This window comes from Petaurus breviceps, unplaced genomic scaffold, assembly GCF_028583685.1.
Source record: "Petaurus breviceps papuanus isolate PSGF00001 unplaced genomic scaffold, PetGlider_PUasm1.0 156, whole genome shotgun sequence".
Lineage (NCBI taxonomy): Eukaryota > Metazoa > Chordata > Mammalia > Diprotodontia > Petauridae > Petaurus > Petaurus breviceps.
In genome coordinates this window covers 8,828,496-8,853,722 of record NW_027185720.1, presented here as the reverse complement: position 1 = coordinate 8,853,722, position 25,227 = coordinate 8,828,496, and the positions used below count along the sequence as shown (strand labels likewise).

Below are 25,227 nucleotides of genomic sequence, written 5' to 3'. Positions count from 1 at the left end.
TCTGGGAGATCGGGGGAAAAGAAATGAAGGTGCTACATCAGGAGATGAATTCTGATTTAATTTCAAGGGTTGAGCAGGGGGTGGGCACAGTTTTGAAACCAAGTGAGCCTTCCAAACCCAGCGACGATCCTCCACTGGACACATGACTTGCTGTCATCCCTGGGTGTCCTGGGTACTGTTAGTCTATATTGTCAGCATAGCACAGAAGGACAAGGGAGAGTTCCATTGGCAGGCAAATCATGTCCTGTGTTGAACAACCTACAGGAAGAGAAGAATACGCTGGCCCGCACATCACTGTCACCCAATCTGTTGTTTATTTCTGACAATTCCGCTTTCTCAAGGAAACAGGAAATGTGAGGGAACCAAATGGGAGGGCTCTGAGGGAGGGGGAGGGCAGCATGAAGTCTTGTTTTTCTAAACACGCCACAAGTATTTTTCCAAGAGTAACTAAGAATCAGATAGAGGAAGGGGAAAGGATAAAGGAGGGGCCCGTGAAGTCAGAGATCTTTGAACCAGTGCTCAGAGTCATGGGCAGCTATTATTATATAAGTGGCCCCCCACCCAGCCACCCATGCCAATCAATGACTCATAAGATCACAGATCAAAAGCTAGGGAATTACCTAGGGGTCATTTAGTCTAATCCCCCTCAAACAGAAAACATTAGATGTTACAAATGATGATTCCCTGATCAGTCCTGATCAGTCCGTCAACAAGCAATTATTAAATACCTCCTATGTACCAACCACTGTATGACATATTGGGGATTCAAAACCAAAAATTAAAACAAATCCCCACTTTATAGATGAGTGAAAAAAACATTCTATTAATAAAACTCACCATGGGTCAGTCAGTTAGGCAACAGGTTTTATTAAGAGTCTATTATGTTCCAGACCTTGTGCTAACAATATGCTGCCGGGCACTGGGGATATAACAGAAAAAGCAAGAAAGTCCCTATTTCTGAAGCACTTACATTCTACCTAGGAGAGGGGAGGGTGGAAAAGCCCCAAGTTCTAAGGGCGCGGTGGCGGCACAGGTGGCAAGAACCAGGCATCTTTAGAGTGAGATATTTTTATTTATTTCTTTTTATTATGAGATATTTTAGAGTGAGATATTTAGAATGTGAGAGAGCAGTTCTTTGGGGTCTGCAGGGTGCAGAGACAGGGCAGATGGTTGGTCCCAGAGGACCATAGGACAAAATGTCAAAGGAACTGATAGGCTTTTCCCAATTCCCCCAGCTGTTAGCATCTTCCCTGCCTTGAATTTACTTTGTATTTTCTCCTCTGGGTACATGTCGTAGCCTAGAAGAATGCAAAGATTGTTTTGTTTTTTGCTTCATTATTTCTAGTAAATGTTTGTTGGACTGAAGTGAGTCAAATGTAAACATAGGTAACAGTTATATAGTATTGTAAGGCATGCAAAGTGTTTTATATATAGTATCTAATTTGATAGGTGTTTGTTGATCATGAAATAACATGATCTATGATCACAGGCCCAGGTGAAAGCCCTTCCCTCATCTGATCTCCCAGCACTTTTAGATATTATCTGAATTTATATTATAGTTATCAACATACATGCTTATCCTGAGGGCAAGTCAAGACTTCTGTACCTTTCTATCTCCCTCCTCTGGCCGTTTTGAGGTTGTTCTGTCATTTTTCTGGTTCTTTGTAACCCCATTTTGGAGGTTTTCTTGGCAAAGACACTGGAGTGGTTTGCCATTTCTTTTTATTTCTTTTTTTGCTTTTTGGAGGGCAATTGGGGTTAAGTGACTTGCCCAAGGTCACACCGCTAGTTTTTGTGTTAAGTGTCTGAGACCAGATTTGAACTCAGATCCTCCTGACTCCAGGACCGGTGCTCTATTCACTGCACCACTTAGCTGCCCCAGTTTGCCATTTCTTTCTCCAGCTCATTTTACAGATGAGGTAACTGAGGCAAACAGGGTTTAGTGACTTCCTCAGGGTCACAGAGCTAGGAAGAGTCTGAGGCCAGATTTGAACTCAGGGAGTGGAGTTTTCCTGACTCCAGGTCATCACTCTGGAAGAGTGGAAGCATTTGATAAACTTTTGTGGAATGAATGAATGATTTAACTTCGGCCACAAAATCACAGATTCTCAGAGATCACCTGCTCTAAACTGCTTTCTGTTGGGGGTTACAACCATCCTTCCAGTCAGTTAAGTCTGCTACCGTGGAGCCATTGCTCAAGTCTTGTGGATTCTACCTCCCTCAAGCCCTCTAGTCTACAGCCTCTCTCAGCCTCTCACCTGGACTACTGCAGCACCCTTCCAACTGGTCTCCTGGCCTCTAGCCTTTCCCCACTTGTACCCATCCTGCACACAGTGGCCAAAATGGTTTTCAGAAAGCACAACGAAACATGTCACTCCCCATGTCAAGAATTATCAGTGCCTACCTACTACCTCTGAGATGTAATATAATACTTCTATGTCATTTAAAGCCCTTGACCATCAGCCCCCAGCCTACCTTTCATTCTTCTTAACTGATTCTTTGCCCCATTTGAGTTTGCCACCTACCCCCAACTCTACCTCCTGCTTCCATATCTTTTCATGCTATGTCAGTGCATACAAGAAGGGAGCATGGCACATACAAGAGATCTCATGAAGATAGGACTTGGCAACTGACTAAATACAGGGGCTGAGGGGAAGAGCTGAGGCTGAAACCAAAGTTGGGAGCCTGGGAGAATTTTGATTGGGAGAATTGTGGTGCCTTCAACAGTAACAGTGAAATAAAGAAGAGGAGAGGGTTTGGGGGAAAGATGACAAGTTCATTTTTTAATATGTTGAGTTTAAGATGTCCAATAGGTAGTTAGAGACAGGTGACAGGAGATCAGGAGAGAGTTTCAGACTGAACAAAATGCTCTGGGAGTCAACTTCGTAGAGAGAATTAAATCCATGGAAGCTGATGAGATCACCGAGCGAAACAGTGTAAAGAGAAGAAGGCCCGGGACCAAGCCTTGGGGGACATTAATGATTAGTGGGCATGACCTGGATGAACATCCAGCTGTGGTTTGCCATTTCCTCCTCCAATTCAGGTTATGGATGAGGAAACCGAGGCAAAGCAGCAAACCACTCCAGTATCTCTGCCAAGAAAACCCCAAATGGAGTCATGTAGAGTCAGACATGATCAAAAACAACTGGCACAGTGCCTAGCAAACAGTGGGTGCTTAATAAATACTTGTTGAATGAATGAATCAATAAAAATACTCTTTAAAACACACCTACCATGCAGTCATCAACCACTGCCTGAAGTCCTCCAACGAAGACCCCAGCCTCGAAGGAAAGCTGTCTCTTCTAATAACACCCACAGAATTTATTCCACTTGGTTCTTGGGCGCTTTCTGAACAGATGACTCAGCATTAGAGCCTTACCTGGATTACTGATCTTGAGGCAATGGGAAGGGGTTATTCCCATCCTAGAGATGCGGTAGTTGTACCCCATGCTGTGAAATGACGGTGGCAAGGGGGGCAGAGTACATTCTCCTCCCAGACGTCAGCACCCGGAGACAAAGATCATTTACCCATTGCTGCCTAAAACTCTGACCATCAGAGTGGTCTTCCTTATGAAATAATTTTTTTCTTGCCCCATCCTAATAGGAAGGATCACATCACTAAACTCAAGGGCAAGAGGATATATGTTTGTCGACTAGGAGTTAGTAAAAGACAGGCTCCCAGCCTCCAGGATCCCCTAGGGAACTAAATAAAGCCATTGTTGGGGAGGCAAAAGAGAAACTAGCCGACAGAATGTTTTTTCTCTTGCCTGACCTGTCTGTGAGCTGGAGTAGCTGGCATCTTCCATACCACTGTGTAAGAACGCTTGGCATGGAGTCAGAAGGAAGGAGGGGCAATTGAGATAAGACAGGAGCCCTCAGAAGAGTGGACTGGCTTCCCCATCCCGCCTGGGAAACCGTGAGTAACTCACCTGGTGTGGACATAACACAGTACCCTCTCTCCTGGCTCTTCTCATTTTAAGATAATTGTTATCAGGTCACGGGAATTCACAGGAATGGCTTCCTGGATGAAGGGGCATTTTGACTGGGCTTTAAAGGATGAGGAAGGATTGAAGAGGGACAGAGAGTAGGAGAAAGCATTCCAGACATAGGGAACAGTGAAAGCAAAACAGAGGAGGGCTTGTACTGAGATGATCCAGAGAAGCGGCCAGACTAGCTGGCCTCTCACCTCCTTTCAGTTCTAAACCCATGCTCCTATGGGCTTGGACGAGGCCCTTAACTTCCTGAGACCCCTATTTTCTCATCTGTAAAATGAGGTTTGGACTAGATGGCCCATGAGCTCCTTCAAGAACTACGATCCCATGACCTGCGGCTACCCCATTTCCAGACCAAAATTCCAGATCCATGATCCAAAAGAATTCTCCCTTATTGTTATTACCTCATTACCACAATCGATCAACTGACATTGGGACTATCCTTCAAAATACCAAATACACAAGTTCTTGCCTCCCCCCATTAGAGTATAAGCTAGCTGAAAGCAGGCACTGTGTCTCAAGCTTCTTTTCTCTCGCCTCAATTCTTCCCCAATGGCCTACAATGCATAGCACAGGGCTGAACACAAAGTGAGAGTCCAGAATAGTTTTCATAGATTAAACTATAATATTATTTCACTGTTAGAATTAGCAGAATATTTATTGAACTCAGTTAATGAAGAGAAGCCACATGTGGACTAAATCTCAGTGGAAATGCGATATAATTAAAAGAGCATGGGATTCTAACAGAGAGAAGTCAGGCCCTTTCCCACTTTCACGACTTTGATCACACCATGCAATGTGCCTAGAATGCCCTTTCCCCCGCTGACCAACCTTAACATCATTACCAAAATCTTTGCCATTCTCCAAAGCCTAATTCATATACCATCTCTTATAGCCTTATTCTTGATGTAAAAAAGAAAAAGAATCATGCTCAACAATTAGAGGGATTCCAAAGTGAAATGGGCTAGCTTTCGTGGTAATGAGCCCCACATTACTGAATGTGTGTATAAAATACATGCATATATTTATAAATACAGATATACATAATGTATCTGAATGCAGATATATTCATTTGTCCTAGCAATCATGCTATCATTACCAAACTCCAGCCATAAGTCAAGCAGTAAGTCCTTACCATTTTGACCTCTGCTTTTTTGTGTTAGACTGTGAGGTACAAAAGCAGAATAAATACAAAATCTTTACCCTTTAAGTGTTTGCAATTCAAATTTGAAGATCAAACACATAAAACATGCAAAGAGTTTGAATGTAACAGAAACTTGAGCAGATCTGTGATTACATCAGAATGGGCATGCCCACCATGAAGGCAGATAACAAGTCCTCCATGTTATTTTTCAACTAGTATGAGTGCCATGGCTAGGAAAACCAGTGGAGCTGGCCACAGATGATGCTTGTGCATTGCTCTCACCGGCCAAGGGTGGTAGCATGTGGATTGGAGAGAGGGTGGCGTCTTCTGCTGGTGAATTACAAGGTTGGCCACCATCTTGTTTTCTTTGGATGACTTTGGCATCTCACAGAGTGAGAATCAGACTCAGGTAAACCTTTGGGGTTCGGGCAGGGTGTGGTTCCATTGTCTGAGTTCCCTGGAAAGTCTCCCCAAGGTATCTCTGTTTCATTGGTTTCTTAGTATCCTGAATTCTGGGACAGCAGCCAGGGGAGCTGTGTGTGTGTTTAGTCTACATTTTCCTTCCCCTGCATTTTCTGTTCTGTGATGGCCTTACTACTCATCCCAGTGGGAGGAGGCCAGTTTTCAAATACAGGTGAGTTTGTGAAAAAGTTCAGTCTCAGATGCATTTGATGCAGTAATGATTTGAAGACTCCATCAACACTGAACAGCCATGATTGTGACATCCTGTGCAAGTCTACGCTCCCTCATCATTCCACACAATGTTCCAGATGCTTTCTGCTTATAATTTAAAAATCTCAGGGGTAACAAAATTTTATTCAGGTAGTCCAGCTGCCCCTTCTCATTTTCACTATAAAACTACTCCACCTCCTTTTCCTAGACATATATGTCTAAATGTTTATATGTCTCCATTTTTTAAATGCATCCTGTCATTATACTGTAACATACCCCACATCTTTCTATTCTTCTTGTGATTGGCCAGTCTTTTCAGTCATATCCAATTGTTCATGACCCCATTTGGGGTTTTCTTGGCAAAGGTACAGGAGTGATTTGCCTTTTCTTTCTCCAGATCATTTTACAAATGAGGAAATAGGCAAACAGGGAGAAGTGACGTGTCCAGGGTCACACAGCTAGTAAGGGTCCGAGGCCAGATTTGAATTTGGGAAGATGAGTCTTCTTGACTCCAGACCTAGAGCTCCATCTACCACCTAACTAACTCTAGCTGCCCCATCTTTCCACTACTTCAAAGTTATTTAGAACCCTCATTCTCTTCATATTGTATTGTTCCATATTTCACAGTCATATAGCACCATTGAGAGACTACAGGGGCTGAAGGCATAGGCTTTAGTAGCAGTGAATAGTTTGGAATAATTGAAAGTAGCATACCCCCTTCCCAAAAGAAAAAGTATATGGTGTTGCACATCCCTCATCCTGGCTACCGAGGGTGGCTGGGCTGGGCTGGATCACTGGAGTTTGGGATTTCTGAGTTGTAGTAAGGCTTAAGTCCATATGAAGTTGGGTACCAATATGGTGAGCCCCCCCAGAGAGGGAGACCACCAAGCTGTCTAAGGAGGGCCAAACTGGGTCAGGTCAGAAAAACAGAGTAGGTTAAAGCTAATGGGGTGATTAGCCTTGGGACTGAGCTTCCTTTAAAAAAAAGAGCAAAAAACAAAAATGCCACATGATTTCCCAAATGTGAACTAGCCCATCCTGCTTTCAATTTGGGGCCCAGATCATCATCAACCTGAAGGGCTGATCTGAAATACATAATCATATTTATCAGCTAATCCAAGAAGATATCCCATACATAAAGGTACACATGATGGAGTGGATAGATCACCAGGTCTGGAGTCAGGAAGACCTGAATTCAAATCCAGTCTCAGACACTTACCAGCTGTGTGGCCCTGGGCAAGTCATTCAACCCTTTTTGCCTCACTTTCCTCATCTATAATATCAACTGGAGCAGGAACTGGAAAACCACTCCAGTATCTTTGCCAAGAAAACCCCAAATAGCATCACAAAGAGTTGGTCATGATTGAAAAATGACTGAACAAAGTTCCATATTATAGTCCGGTCAACATTCATTTTTCATCCACTTTGCCTTCTTATTGTGAATGCTTAAGCCAGCTGAGGAGCTAGAGGCATGAAGGGTCCTTGTCTAACCTCCATGAATCAATTCTTACATTTAGCGACCTTGACAACACAGTTCTAGCATATGATATAGACATCATTTTGAGCCCCCAATAGTGTTCACACAGAAAAAGAGAGCACACAAATGAAGCATTTGATTAGTTATTAAACAAGAGAATGTCACATCCCTGCAGAAAATGCTGAAGATGCACCAGTCGCATCAACAGAAGCTTTGGGGCACAAAGGTAGTATTTCTAGCTGGTAGAATGTGGTAGTATTCCTGAGTGCGTGGTAGTATGTTTGAGAAATGAGTTTAATTAGCAGGAAATGCCATGAAAATGGTTAGAATACAGCTTCGTAGCACCAGAGGAGATTTAGTGGGTCTAGTGAAGGACAATAATCTAGAGAAACACCAAAGAAGAGGAATCAGGATGGCAAAGGCCTCAATTTCCAGATGCTGGTATGTTGAAAGGACTGGGGCTATTAAGCCTGGAGAGGAAAAGTCTTGAGGAGTGATTGCTGTCTCAAAGGGATGTGGTGTGATCTGCTTGACCGCAGAGGGAAGAACCAGGCCAATATAAGCTCTAGATCTGCAAAACCTTCCCAAAGAGGTCACGGATTCCGCCATTAGAAATCTTCAAGGCAAAGACTGGGCTGTCAAGTCCAGGTGTGGTTTGTTAGGGATTCTTGTTCAGGTACAGTTTGGACTTCTTGCTACCTGAGGTCCCTTCCCATTCTTGGATTCTGCCATATAAATTGTGGGAAAATGTCCATTGAATAAAAAGATGTCTTGGAGTCATAAAAAATTGAACATATAATTTGGAGGGCAGGTTGCTCAGGGAGAATTGGGTTCCAAGATTGCTTTAGACACTTACTAGCTAAGTGACCCCAGTCTGAGCCTCAGTTTCTTCATCTGTAAAAGGAGTTTAGCCATGGTAGCCACAGGGCTGTTGTGTGAACTAAATGAAATAACACCGGCAAAGTACTTTGCAAAACCTCAGCCTGCTGCATAAATGCCAGGTTTTATGGGTATTATGATTTTGATCCAGACCTGAGATTTCATTAGTATAAGGAAATCCCAGTGAGGAAATCCCATCTACCAGAGCAAATCAGCACAATCTCTTCCAGGTTACCCAAGGCACTGAGAGATCAAGGAATTCGACCGGGGTCACAGGGCCAATATGGGTTAGAGACAACACTAGAACCCAAAGCCTCCTGAAGATCTCCCATTGGGCAGGGGTCAGGGTACAGTGCACAGAGAACTTGGCCTGAAATCAGGAAGATCAGAGTTCAAATCAAGCTTACTAGCTGGGTGACCCTGAGCAAGTGCTAATCTCAGTTTTCTCAGCTACGATATGGGAATAATAGCAGCACCCACCTTTCAGGGTTGTTATAAGGATAAAATGAGTCCCATGCACATAGTAGGCATCATATACATAATCATTCTCTTCCCTTATAAGTCTCATGGATCTGATCAAGGGCCAATGAGGTTTTTTTAATTATTTATTTTTTATAATTCAGTTTTAATGAACTGATTTTTATATAAATCAACTGATCATTGATTTCAGTATAATTAGCTTTCTTTGTAATCCCATGTGTTTCACTTTATGCATTCTAAAACATGATTCTGAGTAAGTTTCACTAGACGGCTGAAGGAGGTCCATATCTCAAGAAAGGTTAAGAACCCCTGGTTTAGAGCCAGAAGGGGCCTCAGAGGCCATCTAGCCCAAGCCCCTCGTTTTGCGGATGAGGAAACTGAGGTCCAGAAAGGACACGTGACTCGTCCAAGGTCACACAGGCAGTAAACATCAGAGGAGGTCAGAGCCCATGCTGTTTCCTGTGTCTCATCCTCCTTCCCATCCCCAACAGTGCCTTCCATGGTGCTTCCCACACAGCTGGGACACTGTCAATATTAGTTTTTATTTCATTTGATCTGTCGCCCATGAATTTTCTAATCCCTTCATCAACTTATTTATCTTCTTAGTCGGCCCCAGCGAGGGTTCTCCCCAGGCAGTCCCCCCACCACAGCCAGTCCGATTTCCTTTTGTCCTAAATCCACCTCTCCCAGACTTCAAGGGGGAGCCCCCTGTTTCATGCATGTTTATCCCATCTGGATCAGAAATATAAATAAGTCATGGTTCTACCTGATGAGTGAGTAATGAAAACTGACAAGGCTCTCACCGTGCACATTTATTTACTTGGAATTGGAAGGGACTTTGGAGGTCACCTGGTGACACCCCTCAGTGTACAGATGTGTCACCCAAGGACCAGCGATGTTAAACAGCTCTCCCAAGGTCACACAGCAAGTGAGTAAGTAGGGAAAACTAGAAACATCCTGACTCCCGGTTCTGGGCTTGCCCCATTGCATTCTGCTGAAAGATTTTTTTTAAAAGCATCCAAGCTCAGGGGGTACTTGGGTGGGCAACAAAGCCCTGAGCTGGCTCTGACTCTCAGACAGGTCAGAGGGGATTTCCATCTTCGGAGGTGAAGGGAAGGACGGCACAGACACAGACTGCTGCCCATCAAGGGAGGGCTTGGTGTCTGAGTGGTAAAAATGCTCAGGACAGAGAGGGAATGACAGATGGGAAGGAGGCTGACACAAGAAGGACCCAGCTTCAGCTCTTGCTTCTGAATATGTGTGCGTGTGTTTGTATTCATAGGTATATATACAAATTACATAGACGAGAATATGTGCATGTGTACATACACGGAAATACACATCTACACATCTACATATGTGTTGTATGTTTCAGTGTGTATTGTGTACATGTATGTTATGTTATAGCTATATTATATAGTATTCATACATCATATTACTTCTATAATGTGTCCTATATTGCACATTATATCATATACTACATATGATATATATTTATATTGTATTACTACATGTAATATGTAATTATGTTATGTGTGCGTACACATATATTATATATATTTATTTAAACATACATCTCTCTCTGTGTATGTATGTATATATGATTTAGACATAGCTACTGTAGGAATATCTTTCACTTAACCATGTATATTTGTTAGAAGGGCTGTGTTTATTTCAGAAGGGAGAGAAAAAATAAATGTGCCTATTAATTGAAAGATAAATTAAAATGAAAACAAAATTCCTACCTCTGATACATCCTGGCTCGATGGCTAGATCCAGGAAGACCTTCGCTGAAATGCTGCCTCTGACATATACCGATTATGTGACCCTGGGTAAGACACGTCACCTTGTTTGCCTCAGTTTCCTCATCTGTAAAATGAACTGGAAAAGGAAATGGCAAAACCCACTGTAGCATCTCTGCCAAGAAACCCCAAAAGGGGTAACCAAGATTTGGACATGACTGAACGACTTTATCCTCACCCTGCATTGCCAAGCTCTTAGTTTTAGAAAGGCATCATGGTATCCGGGGTCAGAGGTCCTGGGTTTGAATCTCCATCCTGCTCATGAGCAGCTGTATGATCCTGAGATGAGCATTCCCTCCTCATTAAAGTGGGGTGGGGAGTGGGGCTGCCCCAGCCCTAGCTCAACTCTAAGGTTCCTCCCAGCTCTGGACTCTTGGACCGCTCACTCTGGGAGTTGCTCCCCCAGCCTCCATGACCAAGAAGTTTGTTGGAAAAGACCAAGCACTGCCTGGGGAACTGGGGAGGCCTGAGTTCTCTTCAGTGTCTTGCTTAACCTTCCTCCAGCCTGCTTTTCTCAAACAAAGATAAATACACCTGTTCCTCCCGCCTCGCTCAGACACCATATGGTCTTGTCTGAGGACGTCTGCTCCAAGTCCCTGGAAAGAAAGGCTGCAATGTAAGGCATGGATTGATGTTTCATTAGAACTTGGAAATCGTATGTCAGCCAGTTTTTCCTTCAACAGCGTCCCTAATGACTGGGGCTGAACTGATGATCTTTACAGATAGAGAGGGACTCTATTGTGGTGTAGAAGATTTAATGGGGCAGCACAGGGTAATGAGGAGGCAGCTTGGGGGCTCCACAGGGCATAGAGTTCTGGGCCTGGACTTAGGAAGACCTGAGTTCAAATTCGGCTTCAGACACTAGCTGTGTGACCCTGGGCAAGCCACTTAACCTCCGTTTGCCTTAATCCACAGGAGGAGGAAATGGCAAACCACTCTGGTATCTTTACCATGAAGACCCAATAGACAGTATCGGCATGGGTCCATGGGGTCACAAAGAGTCAGACATGACTAAACATTCCCCTTCATGCTATTGATGACCTTCCTTTCAGGAAATATGCTATTGATTTTCAATTAACAATGCTATTATGTCCCTCTATTGACTATTTCCTATTTGTCCTGTCTATACTTTGTTTTCCCATAGCTGTTTGCACGCTGTTTCCCCCCTATGAGACTATAAGGTGCCATCTTTTGCATTTTTTGTATGCCCAGGGCTCAGCACAGTTCCGGGCACATATGAGATGCACAATAAATGTTTGAGTGACTGCCTGAATGGATATCACGGTACCGGAAATATCTTCCACCCAGGGTTGTGAGAAAACATATGCTGAAAGGAGACCGAGGCTCTTCATTGGCGAAAATAAAGCACAAAAGCCTAATATTTTGATGCTATTGGCTCCTCTGACTGACAAGAAAAGGAAACACATCAATGGGGGCTTGTGAGCTCTCTTTGTGCTTGTATGCCCAGAATGTTTTGTCTGTTATTCCATACCACACACCGTTGCTATGACAATCAATGATGGAGAGGCCCTAAAATGCTCATGAGAAGTTTATTTTTGTCTTTCAGCTCACAACCCCAACGTTTCCTGTGGTCATCAAAATGGGACCTGCTTATGCTAGGATGGAGAAGGTAAGAGGGGCCAACCCATTCTTCAGACACAGCCTCCCCTCCTCATGGATCCCCTGGTCATCTTCCTTGTCTAAAGAGCCCTGTGGCTGGAGCCAGAGGATGGGGTTATACACCCTGGCCCTGCGACTGATCCCTCCCTTTGCTTTGAATAATTCACTCAATTAAGTCCTTTAATTTACCCTCGCTGGAGCTTATCTGTAAAATGATGGGACTGGACTCAACAGCCCCTAAGGGCCCTTCTCTCTCCAAGTCCTATGAGATAAATATTTTTTTCTCAAAGGGTTTTAGGACACTTTTGTGCCTTGCACACAGTAGGCATCTTATGAAGGTTTTTTTTTTTCATTAAACTGATATTTTTAATGGAATTTATTTAATTGACCCTCACTCCATTCATTCTAAGGTCTAGAAGTCTCCCCAAATGTTCTGGGTTTAACCACAAACAGTCCTGGCATCATTCCCATTTTATCTCACCTTGAAATATTAATTCTTCTACCTGAATAAATGGATTTTTTTTCATAGAAGTGCTAGGTCTGGAGCTTCAACTCTTGTACCAAGGCCTTGCTGCTTCTTGCAGCTCATTCACATCTAAAGAAGGGATTTCAACCACTGAGAAAATCACCAGAAGTAGGAATACAGTATTGCTGGGCCCCTAGACAAAGGGTCGTAGATCTAGAACTGTAAGGAACCTCAGGGGTTATCTAGTTAAACCCATTTGGCAGAGGAGGAAACTGAGGCCCAGGGAGGTTGGAATGATTTGTGTTAGAAAAGGACCCTGGGGGTGGCTAGATGGTGCAGTGAATAGAGCACCAGCCCTGGAGTCAGGAGGACCTTAGTTCAAATCCGACCTCAGACACTTAACACAAAAACCATCCATGTGACCTTGGGCAAGTCACTTAACCCCAATTGCCCTACCTTCCCCCTCCAGAAAAAAAAAAGAAAGGGACTATTGACTTGGAGGTCTGAAAGAACCTCTAAAAACTTCCCTGTTGGTTCTCATGGGTAACTGGTCTTCCAAGATGGCAGTATTTACCTTCCATCCACAGTGCTCTAGAGACTTGGTCATTGACAGTCATTCTCTATGCTGTACCAAGTTCTCATAATCTCTCCTGAGCTGCTTTATTATGAGGTTTTCCCTTTCAGTCTGTGTTTTAAATAAGAAAGAGTGACCCAACAAAATCCCTGGCAGAAAGGGATCATTTAAAAAGAAGCCAGTTGGAATCAGAGCCAAAGGGAATAGTTGGGGATTTTCGAGGCTCCCAATCAGCAGGAAGGCAGCAAGAAAGGGGAGGTATTGTGGACGACCCGAGCTTACAAGGGAAGCAAAGTGGGGGGTGAGGAAGGCACAGGCCACAAGGGTCTAGGGTACAAGTGTGCTAAATTAATTTCAGAGTCATATCTTAAGCTTCCATGTCAGTGTTAAACATCGGTGTCCAGGATTGGGGAACCAACATATAAAGGAATGCTCAGCCCCGACCTGCAAGGAATTTATAATCTAGTAGCAGAGAAAAGCAGGGTAGCTAGGAGTCAGCCTGGACAGAGAACAAGGCTTGTAGTCCTGAGGACCCAAGTTCAAATCTGGCCTCAGACGCTTACTAGCTGTGTGACCCTGGGTAAGTCACCTTGTTTACCTCAGTTTTCTCATCTGTAAAATGAGCTAGAGAAGGAAATGGCAAACCCCTCCAGTATTTCTATCAAGAAAATCTCCTACAAAGGGCAAAGCCAAGATGGCAGAGTAAAAACAGGACCTCTGCACATCTCTGTCTCCCACCACCTCCAATACACGTAAAAAAAAAATGACTAAACAAACTTTAGAGTCATAGAACACACAAAGTGACAGAGAGAAACAAATCTCCCACTGAAGGCAGCCTAGCAAGCCAGCAGGAGAGGTCTATCACACCAGGCTGCAAGCTAAAAGCAGTCCCATGTGAGCCACAGGGTTCTGGCCCTGAGGTGGCCCAACCAGCTGCTGCTGGCTGAGACTTCAGCAGAGTGAATCACCAGTAGCCATGGCAGTTTCCAGACTTCTCAACCCATAAACACCAAAAAGAAACTAAAAGATCAGTGGGGAACTGTTGGAACAGGGTGGAGAAGAGCTTGGTCCAGTCCCTGCACCCAGGGCAAGAAGTGGCAGAGGCACAGAGGCTGCTGCATGGCTGCTTGCAGAGCTCCTGGCCTGCAGATTGTAGGGGGACAAAGCAACCATTCAGAGGGTAATCCCTCTTGCTTTAACCTGCTTGGATCTGGATCGTGGTCTTGAGTGGTGGTCCTGGGGTGTGTGGCCAGTGTGCCAGAGTTTGTGGGGGCTGCAAAGAGGGTACCCTCCTAATAGCTCCAGCAGTTGCAAAAACCCCAGTGATTTGGGACAAAGCTCTCTCCACTCTGCAAGCGGAGTTCTACTGTGGCAAAGAGCTCAAAAGTCAAGTCATCGGCTGGCAAGATGAGCAAGCTGAGGAAGCACAAACACCATAGAATACTTTTTTGGGGACAAAAAGGATCAAAGCATGCAATGGGAGGAAGACAACGAAGTCAGAACTCCTGCATCAAAAGCCTCCAAGAAAAATATGAACTGATTATAGGCCATGGAGGAGCTCAAGAAGGATTTTGAAAATCAAGTAAGAGAAGTGGAGGAATGATTGGGAAGAGAAATGAGAATGATGCAAAAAAATCATGAAAAGCAGGTCAACAACCTGACTGAAGAAAATAACATCTTAAAAAATAGATTAACTCAAATGGCAAAAGAGGCCCAAAAAGGCAATGAGGAGAAGAATGGCTTAAAAAATTGAATTTGCCAGATGGAAAAAAAATCTTAAAAGCTCACTGAAGAGAATAATTCCTTCAAAATTCGATAGGAGTAAACGGAAGCAAGTGACTTTATGAGAAAGCAAGATACTATTAAACAGATCCAAACAAATGAAAAAATAGAAGGCAATGTGAAATATCTCATTGGGAAAACCACTGACCTGGAAAATAGATCCAGGAGAGATAATTGAACAATTATTGGACTACCTGAAAGCCATGATCAAAAAAAGAGCCTAGAAATCATCCTTTAAGAAATTCTCAAGGAAAATTGCCCTGATATTCTAGAACCAGAGGACAAAATAGAGGTTGAAAGAATCCACCGATCACCTCCTGAAAAAGATCCCAAAAAGAAAACTCCCAGGAATATTATATCCAAATTCCAGAGTTCCCAGGTCAAGGAGAAAATACTGCAAGCTGTCAGGAAGAAACAATTTGAGTATTGTGGAAACACAATCAGGATAACACAAGATCTAACAGCTTCTACATTAAGGGATCAAAGGGCTTGAAATATGATATTCCACAGGTCAAAGGAGCTAGAATTAAAGCCAAGAATCACCCACCCAGCAAAAGTGAGTATAATGCTTCAAGGGAAAACATGGTCATTCAATGAAATAGAGGACTTTCAAGTATTCTTGATGAAAAAACCAGAGCTGAACAGAAAATTTGACTTTCAAATACATAAAGCAAGAGAAGCATGAGAAGGTAAACAGGAACATTACTACATGGAAAAACGATCATTGTAACTCAAGACTTTTTTCAGTATGAGGATAGTTAAAGGGAATATATATGTGTGTATATATATACATATATATGTGTGTATATATATATTGGAGGGTGTATGTGTGTATAAATATATATGTGAGTGTGGGCATATGTATGTACATATATACATAGACAGAGGGCACAGGATGAGTTGAATATGAAGGGATGATATCCAAAAAAATACAATTAAGAGGTGAGAGAGGAATATATTGGGAGAATGATAAAGGGAGGGATAGATTAGGGTAAATTATCTCACATAAAAGGGGCAAGAGAAGATTGGTACAATGGAGGGGAAGAGTAGGAAGGTGAGAGGGAATGGGTCAACCTTACTCTCATTGAATTTGGCTTAAGGAAGGAATAACATGTACACTCAATTGGGTATCTTACCCTACAGGAAAATAGGGGGAAGGAGATAAGAGGGGGGATGATAGAAGGGAGGGCAGATTGGGAGAGAGGGTAGTTAGAAGAAAACAATTTTGAGAAGGGACAGGGTCAAAGGAGAAAATAGAATAAGTGAGGGGCGGGATAGGATGGAGCAAATTATAGTTAGTCTTTCACAATATAATTACTATGAAAATGTTTTGCATAACTACACATGTACAACCTATAGTGAATTGCTTATCTTCTCAGTGGGGGTGGGTGAGGAGGGAAGAAGAGAAAAATCTGGAACTCAAAGTTATAAAAACAACTGTTTAAAAAAACCTGCTTTTTACATGCAACTGGGAAATAAGATATACAGGCATTGTGGTATAAAATCCATCTTGCCCTACTGGAAAGTTGGAGGGGGATTGGGGGAGGATATAGGAGAGAGCAGATTGGGGGAAGGGGTATTCAGTAGGCTTGCTATTCTGGGGTAGAGGGTAGGAGAAAGATGGGGAGAAAAACTGTAACTCAAAATCTTGTGGAAATGAATGTTGAAAACTAAAAATAAATAAATAAATTGGGAAAAAAATTAAATCCCCTAAATGGGGTCACAAAGAGTCAGACACATCTGAACAACAAAAGGTAGAGATGACCAAGACAAAAATAAGTATGCTTCAAAGCAGTATTGTCCAACAGCACAAGGACAGAAATAAATCAGGGGCTGTTTATTGGTCCTGATAAGAGACAGAGGAGGTCACTGGGGAGGAGGGGAAAGGCCATGTAGAAGAGATGTCCTTTGATCTGAAGCAGGCAGAAAAGATGGGAAGGAGTGCCAGTTCCAGGAGTGGGGACGAGCAGGCATCCTGCCCTCCACAACTCTGCTTCAAGTCATTTCTCTACCTCCTTTCAGGTAACAATAATGACAATGACAGTGACGTTATAACTTACCTCAGCAAATTACTTTAAGGTTTATAAGGGGCTTTTCATACAACTCTGAGGTAATTAATACAAATATCAGTAAGCCTCATTCAGACAATACTGCCAGTTATAATGTGTCCCATTTGTAGATTCCTTTAGGGCTCTTATGACTCAGTGAGGTAAATAGTATAATTATTTTGTTATTATAAAATAATATTAATATCACATATCATATTAATATTGTCTGTATTATTTATTAAATTGGGATATTATTAACACTATTTTATAGAAAAGAAACTGAGGCTGGGGGCTGCCTGGTGGCACACTGAGTAAGAGCGCCGGCCCCAGAGTCGGGAGACCTGGTATCAGTTCCGGCCTCAGATACTTCACACCCACACAAAATAACAGGCCATGTAACCTTGAGCAAATTACTTAACCCCGATTGCTTAAAAAAAAAAGAAACTGAGGCTGGTTAGACGCATAGGGATTTTCCCCAGGTCACACAGATAGAACACATCTAAGCTGGGATTCAAACTGAGGTCTCCTAGTCTGCAGGCCAGTGCTGTGGCCTCAGCTGGAACCCTTCTCCTGACTACTCTCTTCTCTCCAAGGAGACCTGGCTCCTAGGAAAGCTTCCATTGTCAGTCATTTCCCCATTAGTGTAAATGTATGGCACTGCATTCCCTCTCCCTCTCTCCCAGGGGTTTTCACTACTATTCTGAGCCTAATGTGTCATCGTATAATGAAAGACACTGACTGCTGAAGGACAGTATAACTTCTAAGATCAGATGGATGTCTAGAAAACATTCAGACTCAGAAACTGGGAGTGGCATATATTGAGGGAGGGGCTCTTCCCTTTTGTCATACTGTACAGGCAGTCCCCTACCTTTATGGTCAGCCCTGTAGGTTGGTCTCCCCCTACCAAGCCCCCAGCTAAATCCCAAACTCAGAAAACCCAATAGAAGTAGGGAAATCATGGAAACTGCTTGAGCCTCTGATCCAACCACCTCCAATACCTGTAAAAAAATGACTCTAAACAAATTTTAGTGCTACAGAACCCACAAAGTGACAGAAAGGAACAAATCTACAGCTAAAGACAGCCTGGCAGGATTACATAAAGGGTCTATCACACCACGCTGGGAGTGGAATGCAGTCCTGCATGGGCCGTGCCAGTACAGACCAGCCAGACTTAGGGGACTGAATCACTGGCAGCTGTGGTGGTTTCCAGACTTCTCAATCCATAAACACCAAAGAAAAAGTAAAAGGTCAGTAGGGAATCTCTGTTGGACCTGGGTGAGAGAAGAGCATGGTCCAGCCCCTGCCCCCAAGGTGAGTCTGCAGCTGCTGTCACAGGAGGCGGCTGCATCCTGAGCTCCAGGCCCACAGATGGTGGGTGGACCAAGTCACTGTCCAGAGGTTAACTGCAGGACTCTTTGCTGGCACTGAGGCAGGATTCTCTTGTTTTGCCCTGCTTGGATCTGGGTCACAGTCTTGGGTGGTGGTCCTGGGGTGAGGAGGAGTGGTAGCATGGCAGAGCTTCTTGAAACTATGGAGAGGTAATCCTCACAGGTCTGAGGCAGGTGCCTGGAAGAAACTCTAACAACAGCTGCATAAAATCCCAGAAATTTGGGACACAGCTCTCTCCACTCTGGAAGCAGAGTTCTACTGTGGCAAAGAACTCAACAGTCAAGTCATTGGCTGGCAAGATGAGCAAACAAAGGAAGCACAATCAAACTATACACTCATTTTTTGGTGACAAAGATGATCAAAACATAGAAGCAGAAGAATACAACAAAATCAAAACTCCTGCATCAAGGAGCCTCCAAAGAAAAATATGAACTGGTTGCAAGCTCAAGAAGGATTTTGAAAATCAAGAGAAGTACAGGAAAAATTGGAAAGAAAAATGAGAGTGATACAAGAAAATCATGAAAAGCGAGTCAACAGCTTGTTAGAGAAGACCCAAAAAATACTGAAGAAAACAATACCTTTAAATATAGGCTAGCTCAAATGGCAAAAGAGGTCCAAAAACCAATGAGGAGAAGAATGCCTTAAAAAGGTGAACTGCCAAGATGGAAAAAGATTTCAAAAATTCACTGAAGAGAATATTCCTTTGAAATTAGATTGGAGCAAATGGAAGCTAATGACTTTATGAGAAATCAAGATACTATAAAACAGATCCAAACAAATGAAAAAATAGAAGGCAATGTGAAATATCTCATTGGAAACACCACTGACCTGGAAAATAGATCCAGGAGAGATAATTTAAAAATTATTGGACTACCTGAAAGCCATGATTAAAAAAAAGAACCTATAAATCATACTTCAAGAAATTCTCAAGGAAAATTGCCCTGATATTCTAGAACCAGAGGGCAAAATAGAAATTGAAAGAATTCACTGATCACTTCTTGAAAAACATCGCCAAAAGAAAACTCCTAGGAATATTATAGCCAAATCCCAGAGTTCCCAGATGAAGGAGAAAATATAAGCAGTCAAGAAGAAACAATCTGAGTATTGTGAAAACACAATCAGGGCAACACAAGACCTAGCAGCTTTTACGTTAAGAGATCAAAAGGCTTGGAATATGATATTCCAGAGGCCAAAGGAGCTAGGATTAAAACCAAGAATCACCTACCCAGAAAAACTGAGTATAATGCTTCAGGCAAAAATATGGTCATTCAATGAAATAGAAGACTTTCAAGCATTCCTGAAGAAAAGACCAGAGCTGAACAGAAAATTTGTCTTTCAAATACAAGAAGCAAGAGAATCACAAAAAGGTAAACAGGAAAGAGAAATCATAAGGAACTTATTAAAGTTGAACTATTTAAATTCCTACATGGAAAGACAATATTAGTAATTCATGAGACTTTTCTCAGTATGAGGATAGTTGAAGGGACAATATATGTGTGTATATATGTATGTATACATAGATATATATTTATGTATAAGTGGGTATATGTATATATATATGTGTGTGTGTGTGTGTGTGTATAGATGTGTATATGTACACATAGACAGAGGGCACAGGGTGAGTTGAATATGAAGGGATAATATCTAAAAAATAAAATTAAGAGGTGAGAGAGGAATATATTGGGAGGAGAAAGGGAGAGATAGAATAGGGTAAATTATCTCACATAAAAGAGGAAAGAGAAAGCAATGGAGGGGAACAGCAGGGAGGTGAAAGGCAATGAGTCAACCTTACTTTCACTGGATTTGGCTTAAGGAGGGAATAATACACAGTCAACTGAGTATCTTACCCTATAGGAAAGTAGGGGGGAAGGGATAAGAGGGGGGATGATAGAAGGGAGGGCAGATTGGGGGAGAGGGTAGTTAGAAGCAAACACTTTCGAAAAGGGACAGGGTCAAAGGAGAAAATAGAATAAATGGGGGTGGAATAGGATGAAGGGAAATATATTTAGTCTTTCACAATATAACTACTATGGAAATGTTTTGCATAACTATACATGTATAACTTATAGTGAATTGCTTATCTTCCCTGTGGGGGTGGTTGAGGAGGGAAGAAGGGAAAGAATCTGGAACACAAAGTTTTAAAAACAAATGTTAAAAAAAATTATTTTTACATGCAACCAGGAAATCAGATATATAAGCAATAGGTTATAGAAATCCATCTTGCCCTATAAGAAAGTAAGGGGAATAGGGGAGGGGGGATATAAGAGAGAACAAATTGGGGGAAGGGGTATTCAGTAGGCTAGCTATCTTGGGGTGGGGAGTAGGAGAAAGACAGGGAGAAAATTTGTAACTTGGGGCGGCTAGGTGGCGCAGTGAATAGAGCACTGGCCCTGGAGTCAGGAGGACCTGAGTTCAAATTTGGCCTCAGACACTTAACACTTACTAGCTATGTGACCTTGGGCAAGTCACTTAACCCCAATTGCCCTGCCCTCCCCCTTCCAAAAAGGAAAAAGAAAAAAAAGTATCATATTACACAATTACATTCTATATAATAAATCATGTTTATATTATATAATGATAGATATGTATTCATATTACACATAACAATAGATAATATATTTATCTTTATATTATTTCTATAATATAATAATATATTATTTAAAATATCATTTATACAATATATTCTATATTATGAATCCATAGATTCATATGGAATGTAAGAGCAGGAAGAGAAATCAGCAAGAGAAATTGACAATGAAACATGTGGAAAGACTATGGTTCAAATCTTGGCAGGATTTCTTGCTGTGTGACCTTAGCTAGTCACTTTCCCTGGGAAAATGTGCCATATTCGGAGTCATTGGTTGTTGTTCAGTTGGGTCCAACTCTCTGTGACCCCATTGGAGGTTTTCTTGGCAAAGATACTGGAGGGGTTTGCCATTTCCTTCTCCAGTTCATTTTACAGATGAGGAAACTGAGGCAAACAGGGTGAAATGACTTGCCCAGGGTCACACAGCTAGCATGTATCTGCATCAGGATTTGAATTCAGGTCTTCCTGACTCCAGGGCCAGTGCTATCTATCCACAAGAATCACTGAATTGGAGTTCAAATCTAGCCTGTCACTGTCTATGTGTCTGACCCTAGACAAATCCTTTTCTCCACTGGACTCAGTTTCCTCATCTGTAAAAAAGAGTAGTTTGCCTAGTTGCCCAATGAGAAAGGTGCAGCACCCATCCAGTCGAGTGCTGGTCTTGGATTCAGTTCAAATCTTTCCTCAGATACTTACTGTGGGACCTTGGCTTAGTCACTTAACCTCTGTTTTCCTCTGCTTCACAATCTATAAAATGGAGACAATGGTTGCACTTACCTCCCAGGGTTAATGTGTGGACAAAATGAGATATGAAAAGATTTATATTTAGGTTAGCAAAATATATTATCTATTGTTATCATCATCACCATTACCATTAGGCAGATAATGGCTCTTCCAGCTCTGGATCCATGCTCCCTTTCTTAACTCCAAGGTATTTTTTAAAGCCTATGAACCAACACCATCTCTCACTTTTAAGGTTGAGAAACCAGGAGCCTACAGATCAGATGACGTGACTAACCCATAATCACACATCTGGCTGACGAGAAAGAAGCGAGATGCCAGGTCACACAGTGTATGGAAATAGGTTTCTCATGATCACAAATTTTTACCATCTCAGAGAGGGGAGAGGTAAGAGAGGGAGGGAGAAAATTAAGTGAATGTTTAAAATTGTCTTTATGTGTGGTTGGTAAAAATAAAATATGATTTAAAAGCTTTTAAAAAGATATGATCAGTGTGGACAGACTGAAGGGGGCTCAGTTGTTTCCATTCAAGTGGACCCCAAACCTAACAACCCCAGAAGAAAACAAACACTGATCCCATTAGAGGAAATCTTCCTTTTAACACACCTGAGGAATTTACTCTGGCAGGATATTCCAAGCAAATGGGATAAGAAAAAGCAAGATGTTTCTTTGAACGAGAATACCATGGGGCTTAACCCCAGCCAGGATAACTATTACTTATTAACAGTGAGATTATGCTCTAAGCTGTCTCAGGGACACCAGGTTTAAAAAACAAAATAAAACCCTTCCCATCTCCTACTCTACCCACTCCAGGAACACCCCTTGGCTAGAGTATTTGTCCCAAGAGGTAAGTTCCTAATTCATAGTGTATGTGGGAGAGGAGAGGGAGGGGGTGATGTATACAGGGAAGGAGGAGGCGCCGAGTGCTTTGAAATCACCAGCTGAGGTTGGTTACCATGTTCAGTAAGGCATGTATAGACACCATCCCAGTTCCTGGAATTTGGTTATCATAATTAGAGCTGATAAAGTTTACAAAACATCTCGCCTACTGTATTTCTGATCCTCACAAGAACCCTGGGAGAGCAGGTACAATGGGTTCTGGCCCATTTTAGAGGTTAGCAAAGTGAGGCTCCCAGAGTTTGACCGCCTTGTCAATCATAGCACATATGGGAGGGGAAATGGGAACCCAGGTCCATCCTGAGTCTAAAAGGAGCAGCATTGGATTTTATTGTTACAAATGCAGCCATTTCCAGAAAACACACTTAAAGACACACAAACACACGAAGAATGTTTAAAGCCATCGATTATATGTCAAACTGCAAGCTTCTATTACTCAGTTTGTTTTCCAAGAATATGTATAGACTTTAATAGGAGAAGAACTAAATAAATGCTCCTGTTTATTTACATGTGCCCTTCTAAATTGTCCCCCTGTATATTTATTCAGATTTTGTTGCTATTATTACTATTAGAGGCACCATGGCATAGCGGATAGGTAGCTGACCTCAGAGTCAGGAAGCCTGGGTTCATGGCCTGCCTCTGACACATCCTGGCTAGGACTCAGAAAGTCCATTAGCCTCTCAGAGTTCTAGACACCTATGAAAGACTACAGAGTTGGCCGGGTGGCACAGTGGATAGAAAAACCAGGATTGGAGTTAGGGAGACCCAAGTTCAAATCTGGCCTCAGACACTTACTAGCTGTGTGACCCTGGGCAAGTCACTTCACTCTGTTGGTTTCAGTTTTCTCATCTGTAAAATGAGCTGAAGAAGGAAATGGCAAACCCCTGCAGTGTCTCTGCCAAGGAAACCCCAGATGTGGTCACAGAGAGTCAGACATGACTGACTGAAATGTCTGAAGAACAGAGGGGTGACACAGTGGATAGGGTCCAGGGCATGTGGACAGGAAGATCAGAGTTCAAATCCAGCCTCAGACACTTAATAGCTGTGCGACCATGGGCATGTCACTTAACTGCTTTCTGCCTCAGTTTCCCCATCTGTAAAATGGGAATTATAATAACCTGCCTCATAGGGTTGTCAGATGAAGATGAAAAGTGAAATATTTGTAAAGCACTATAAGATTTCTGGCCAATACTGAAAATTGAAGAAATGAATTTCCTCGTCCAGGCCTTCCCTACACCCATGAAATCACAGGTCCAGACCCTATTGCTATCACTATTCATTCTTTCTCATTTTTATGTTTGATAGAAACAGTCCTAAGACAAGTCGCTCTCCTTCCATGCTGAAGGGATAGGGTTGAGGTTAGGCTATGTAACAGGGCAGGCAAGTGTTGGCTTTTTGTGATTGAATCAACCTGTTGGGATGTCAGCTCATCTTCTGGTATTCACTGAAAACATCTGTAGGACCTGTGTCATTCCTAGCCCACCAGAGATAACCTGCACAGAAGGCCTGCCTTAGAGTCAGGGAGACCTAGATTCAAATTCTGCCTCTGGGAGGCCAACTGCTATTTCTGTGCTTTACAGTCACAGCCAGAAATGACTTTGTGCTTTACAAATATGGTTTCATTGTTTGTCCTCACAACAATCCTGCAAGGCAGGTGCAGGTATTAGTTTCATGTTATGGATGGGACACAGGCAGAGGTTAAGTGACCTGCCCAGGGCCATGTTGCTAGTAATTATCCGAGGTTAGATTTGAGTTTAGATCTTCTGGACTCCATATCCAGAGATCTACGTGTGGCATGAGCCACATGAGCTCTGAGAGCCCTTCAGGCAATTCTAAAACTTAGAGACGGGGTATAGATGTGTACCGAGGGGACGGGGATAGGAGGAAGAGGGAGTCTTTCCATGCCCCTACACAATAAAATGACAAAACCACTGTAGTCAATACACAGGTTGTGAATATGATTGTCCTTACTCTGTGTCATCTCATGTGTCTTCCCATAATCCTTTGCCATTTACCAAAGTGCCTTTCCTTTCATGGACCACAATTTGGTCTGATTTTCCTCCACTGTTGGACAAAAAGGCTATTCCCAGCTTTCTGCCATTTTGAATAAGACAAATAAAAATATTCAGGCTCAGCTCCTTGGTTTTTGTACGTCTCCCCCATTCAATAACATCCTTAGGCTTTGCAGAGGCCTAGTAGTGAAACCACTGCTCCAAAGGGCAGAGAGGGTTTTTTGTAGCTCTTACCTTATCATTACGCATTTCCAATGTCCTTTCATGAAATTCCAGAAGTACCACATTTTAGAATGGGATGGCACCTCAGAGGTCCCCTTGTCCAAACGTACCTGAAAAAAAACATAGCACTCCCGTTATAACAGTGGTGCCAGACTCTAAAAGAAACAAAAGACCACTAAGTTATCAGTAAGGAGCCCAAAAACCACACACCCACGTTCTTTTAATTTTTATTTGCTTTGTTCATTGTTTTCCATTGATATGTTCATGGTTGGGGCTGCACTCAGAAGTGTTGGGAACCAAAATCAGGCCTGAAAGTCTGCTTCCTCTGCTCTACAGCATATCTGATCATATCAATTCAGCCTCCAATTAAACATTTGCAATGAAAAGGAATCCAGTCCTTCTCAAGGCAGGCCCCTCTGTGAGACGTTCAGTTGTTTTTCAGCC

At 42.6% G+C, this 25,227-nt stretch overlaps 2 protein-coding genes across 2 annotated transcripts in view; both read left to right on the top strand.

The window, feature by feature from the left end:
• Positions 1–25,227, top strand: part of RTCB (RNA 2',3'-cyclic phosphate and 5'-OH ligase) — a 300,226-nt gene that overhangs the window by 112,595 nt on the left and 162,404 nt on the right. The window lies entirely within an intron of this gene.
• The window catches only part of SYN3 (synapsin III), a 406,353-nt gene that overhangs the window by 325,356 nt on the left and 55,770 nt on the right, over positions 1–25,227 (top strand). The window contains 2 exon segments of the mRNA XM_069082163.1: positions 12,014–12,076; positions 24,291–24,301. Coding sequence (XP_068938264.1) covers positions 12,014–12,076; positions 24,291–24,301 — 74 coding nt within the window.